A 4579-nucleotide genomic window follows, 5' to 3' on the forward strand; every position below is an offset into this window, starting at 1 on the left:
GAGAACGATGAGGGCGAGATTGTGCGTGAGTTCATCAAGGAGACAGATACGATCACGCTGTACAAGGCGCAGCGCGAGTGTCTGATCTACCTGACGCACCTGGACTCGCAGGACATGGAGAAGATCATGGTTGAGAAGCTGAGCAAGCAGATGGACGGCAGCGAGTGGTCGTGGAACAATCTGAACAAGCTGTGCTGGGCCATCGGCTCGATCTCGGGCTCGATGGGTGAGGACCAGGAGCGGCGGGTGCTGGTGATCATCATCAAGGACCTGCTGAGCCTGTGCGAGCTGAAGCGCGGCAAGGACAACAAGGCGGTCGTGGCGTCGAATATTATGTATGTGGTCGGCCAGTACCCGCGGTTCCTGAAGGCGCACTGGAAGTTCCTGAAGACGGTCGCCAACAAGCTGTTTGAGTTTATGCACGAGCTGCACGAGGGTGTGCGCGACATGGCGTGCGACACGTTTGTGACGATTGCGCAAAAGTGCCGTCGCCACTTTATCGTGAATCAGCCCGGCGAGGAGCGTCCATTTGTCGAGGACATCATCCTGAACCAGAACGCGATCACGTCGGATCTCGAGCCGCACCAGGTCAACCGGTTCAGCGAGGCCGTTGGCTACCTTATCAGCGCCCAGATCAACGCCGAGGCGCAGGCGGAGCTGATCACTGGGCTGATGGAGCCCTCCAATGCCATGTGGGACCAGCTGGTGACCCGCGCTAGCAGCAACATCAACGAGCTGCGCAACGTGGACCTTGTGAAGCAGCTGGGCAACATCCTGCGCACTAACGTGTCGGCGTGCGGCGCCATTGGCAAGGGATTCATCAACCAGATTGGGCGCATCTACATGGACATGCTGGGCCTGTACAAGGCGGTGTCGGAGCTCATTTCGCAGTCGATTGCGCAGGGCGGCGAGATTGTGACGCGCCACGCCGACATTCGCGCCATGCGCACGATCAAGAAGGAGACGCTGCGTCTGGTCGACACGTACGTCAAGCACTGCGAGGGCGAGGTAATGGCGGTCAACACCAACATGGTTCCGCCGCTGCTCGAGGCCGTGCTGGCTGACTATGCGCAGAACGTGCCGCCTGCCCGCGACGCCGAGGTGCTGAAGACGATGAACACGATTGTCAACGAGCTGGGCAGTCTGATGACAGACAAGATCCCGATCATCTTTGACTCTCTGTTTGAGAGCACAATGGGCATGATCAACCAGGACTTCACCGAGTACCCGGAGCACCGTCTCGCTATCTACCAGCTGCTGCGCACGATCAACCAGAAGTGCTTCAACGCGACGCTGAACCTGCCGCCGCCACAGTTCCGGTTCATGGTGATGTCGGTGATGTGGGGCTTCAAGCACACGCTGCGCGACATTGCCGACATTGGGCTGACGATTGCCCTGGAGATGGTCAACAACTTCAACATCAGCGACCGCAACATCTCGAACGTGTTCTTCCAGACGTACTTTGTTGAGCTGCTGAACGAGGTCATTGTTGTGCTGACCGACAACGACCACAAGAGCAGCTTCCGGCTCCAGTGCATGGTGCTGGCGCGCATGCTCCACCTGATCGAGTCGAACCAGGTTGCGGCGCCGCTGTTTGACCCGTCGAACCCCGAGTTTGCCAACATGACCAACAGCCTGTTTGTGCGCCAGTCGCTGGCAGGCCTGCTGACGACGGCGTTCTCCAACCTGACGCAGCGCCAGATCGAGGTGTTTGTTGAGGGCCTGTTCAAGTTCAACGACGAGTTTGAAAAGTTCCGCACGCATGTGCGCGACTTCCTGATCCAGACCAAGGAGTTCGCCGGCGACGTGGCCGACCTGTACCTGGAGGAGACAGAGCGCGAGCTCGAGGCCAAGAGGCAGGAGGAGAAGGAGAAGGCCAAGGCGATTCCGGGCATGATCAAGCCCAGCGAGATGGAGGAGTAGATGCGGCAGAGCCCAGGCTTCCCGGTCGTTGATCTTGATTCGATTTCCATTTTCTGTGATGAGTAAAATTTTCAAACTTTTTTTCGCTGGGAAAAGTTGCTGGTGTTGGGATCGCTGAGGGCGCGCGCTTCTTTTATTCCTGCTCAGCAAAATACCCTTCTATTTCAATTCATACAGCAGCAATGGCAACACTCTACAAGACGGCAAAGACAGAATACAAGGACGTCGAGGACCTCATTGAGGAGAAGGACAAGCGCTCAAACATCAAGCAGCGCGTGCTGATGGTGGCGAGCCGCGGCGTGACGTTCCGGCACCGGCACCTGATGAACGACCTGGAGGCTCTGCTGCCGCACTCGAAGAAGGAGTCCAAGGTCGAGGCGAAGCAGGACATGGACGTGCTAAACGAGCTGGCCGAGATCCACAACTGCAACAACGTGTTTTACTTTGAGGCGCGGAAGCACACTGACCTGTATTTGTGGATGTCGCGCGCTCCGTCGGGCCCGAGCTTCAAGTTCCACGTGCAGAACATCCACACGATGGACGAGCTGAAGATGACGGGCAACTGCCTGAAGGGCTCGCGGCCGATCCTGTCGTTTGACTCGAACTTTGATTCGCAGCCGCACCTGCAGCTGCTGAAGGAGGTGTTTACACAGACATTTGCTGTGCCGAAGGGCGCGCGCAAGAGCAAGCCGTTCTTTGACCACGTATACACGTTCAGCATTGTGGACAACCGCGTGTGGTTCCGCAACTTCCAGATTGTCGAGAAGGACCCGGAGACCGGCGGCGACATGGGGAAGGACGCGAAGCCGACGCTGGTCGAGATTGGGCCGCGGTTTGTGCTGAATCTGATCCGCATCTTTGAGGGCAGCTTTGGCGGACCGACGCTGTACGAGAACCCAAGGTACATTTCGCCGACGGCTGTGCGCTCGGCTGTGCGCAACCAGAAGGCGACCAAGTATGATGCCCACCTGGCAGCCAAGCAGGAGCGCGAGGCGCGGCTCAAGGAGAACCCGCTGCCTGTGGATCCGCTCAAGGATGTGTTCAACTAGGCGCTTCTACAATATATCGGTTCACCGAGCCTAGAGGGTATGTGTGGGAGGCAATGTTGGTTAAAAGATAGCGAATGTTGAGGGAAAAAGTACACTTAGAATTGGAAGTTTGAGAAAAGTAGAAAATAGGACATTGGGAAAAGGCGGCCCGCTCTAGACGGTGGGCTTTGAGAAGCGGCGAAGACGGCGGGCCGGCGGGATCGGGCTGGCTGTGGCGCTACCGCCATTGGCGACAGCGTTGATGTTATGCGCCAGCGCAACGCCGTTATGCGCCAGCGCAGCACCATTGTGTGCCAGCACGCTGGGGTTGAACACCGACGGGATAGGTGGCACCGCGTTGCTGTGCGCACTGGCTGCGGCAAACATCTTTCCACGGTTATAGTGCGACGCCCCGCTGACGGTGTTGCGGCGGGCCAGGCCGCTGCCTCCGCTGATCGTGCGGCGACGGCTCAGGGTGCCAGCAGGCGAGCCGGTGATGTCAGCCATCTTGCTGTCGGGGTTGAAGTACCTCATGTCCGATGCCTCAAAATGGTACTGCTTGACATGCACGAGCTCGTTGGTGCGCAGGTCCTCGAGCGCCTGCTTGGCGAGTCCGGGGCTGGTGAACCAAGCAATGGCACGGTTGCGGTTGAACCACTTGATGCGCACAATGTTGTCGTCGCGCTTGTATGCAACAAAAAGCCTCTGCAGATCCGTGGTCTCGAGCGGGCACGGGAAGTCGTGCAGCTCGATGGTGACCTCGGGGCGGTACTTGTAGCGGATGTGCTCCTCGTCGAAGGCTGGGTACGGCGAACCGGTCTCAGACTGGTTGACCGAGGCCGTGGCAGACGTGGCGTTGGACCGCGGATGGTCGTACTTTTTGTTGAAGTCGGCGAGATCGCTGGGCTGGAACACGTAGTGCTTGGCTTTGGCCAGCTGGCTGGTGCTCAGATCGTCCAGCACACGGCGGGCTATATGGGGGCGGGATTTAAAAATAGGCATGGTATAAAAATAGGAACGGAAAAAAACTGCGCATGCAGCAAGAAAGTCGTTTGGTTGTCTCTCGGGCGCACGTCATAGCAGCCAAGACTAGTTAGTCCTGGAACAAGCACGACAATCGGCAAGAATCACCAGAAGCTAAAAATAACCTCTGGCAATTTCCTGTTGCAGAAGATACCTGGAAAAACATGAGGGCGGCTGTTGTCGGCGGGCCATTGAGGGCAGAAGCGAGGCACTATTGTCGTCTTCGGTCCCAAGCACCGACAATGGGACGGTTTCTGCTCCCCACACTCAACCAGCAAACGCCGTCCTGTCTCATCGCCTAAAGCAGACGGCTGACAGCCACAGCAACAAAGCGCCAGAGACCAAGGCCAACAATACGAATAAAAAAGCACTCGTCTCATGCACCTGGGAAATCAGCAATAGTGAATGAAAAGTAGGACACATACCTGTCTCTGCGCGGCGGAAAACAGCGAGGGCGCGGGTGTCGTTGAGCCACTTGATGCGGTATCCGCCGCGCTCGCAGCGGTGGTGCTGGTAGGGCTCGAGCATCTGGTTCAGGTCGGCAGTCTCAAAGTCCGACGAGAAGCTGTGCAGCTCGATGGTCTTGTCTATCGGATACTTGCGCT

At 57.7% G+C, this 4579-nt stretch overlaps 1 protein-coding gene across 1 annotated transcript; it reads right to left on the reverse strand.

Moving 5' to 3' along the window:
• Positions 1–2978: 2978 nt before the first annotated feature.
• Positions 2979–4109, reverse strand: DL89DRAFT_116565 (uncharacterized protein). Its single transcript, XM_040883162.1, has one exon. It carries the CDS (start codon positions 3951–3953, stop codon positions 3126–3128), a length of 828 nt encoding a protein of 275 aa, XP_040739609.1. The 5' UTR covers positions 3954–4109; the 3' UTR covers positions 2979–3125.
• Positions 4110–4579: the final 470 nt, after the last annotated feature.

The sequence above is a fragment of the Linderina pennispora genome, assembly GCF_002104995.1.
Source record: "Linderina pennispora strain ATCC 12442 chromosome Unknown DL89scaffold_32, whole genome shotgun sequence".
NCBI lineage: Eukaryota > Fungi > Kickxellomycota > Kickxellomycetes > Kickxellales > Kickxellaceae > Linderina > Linderina pennispora.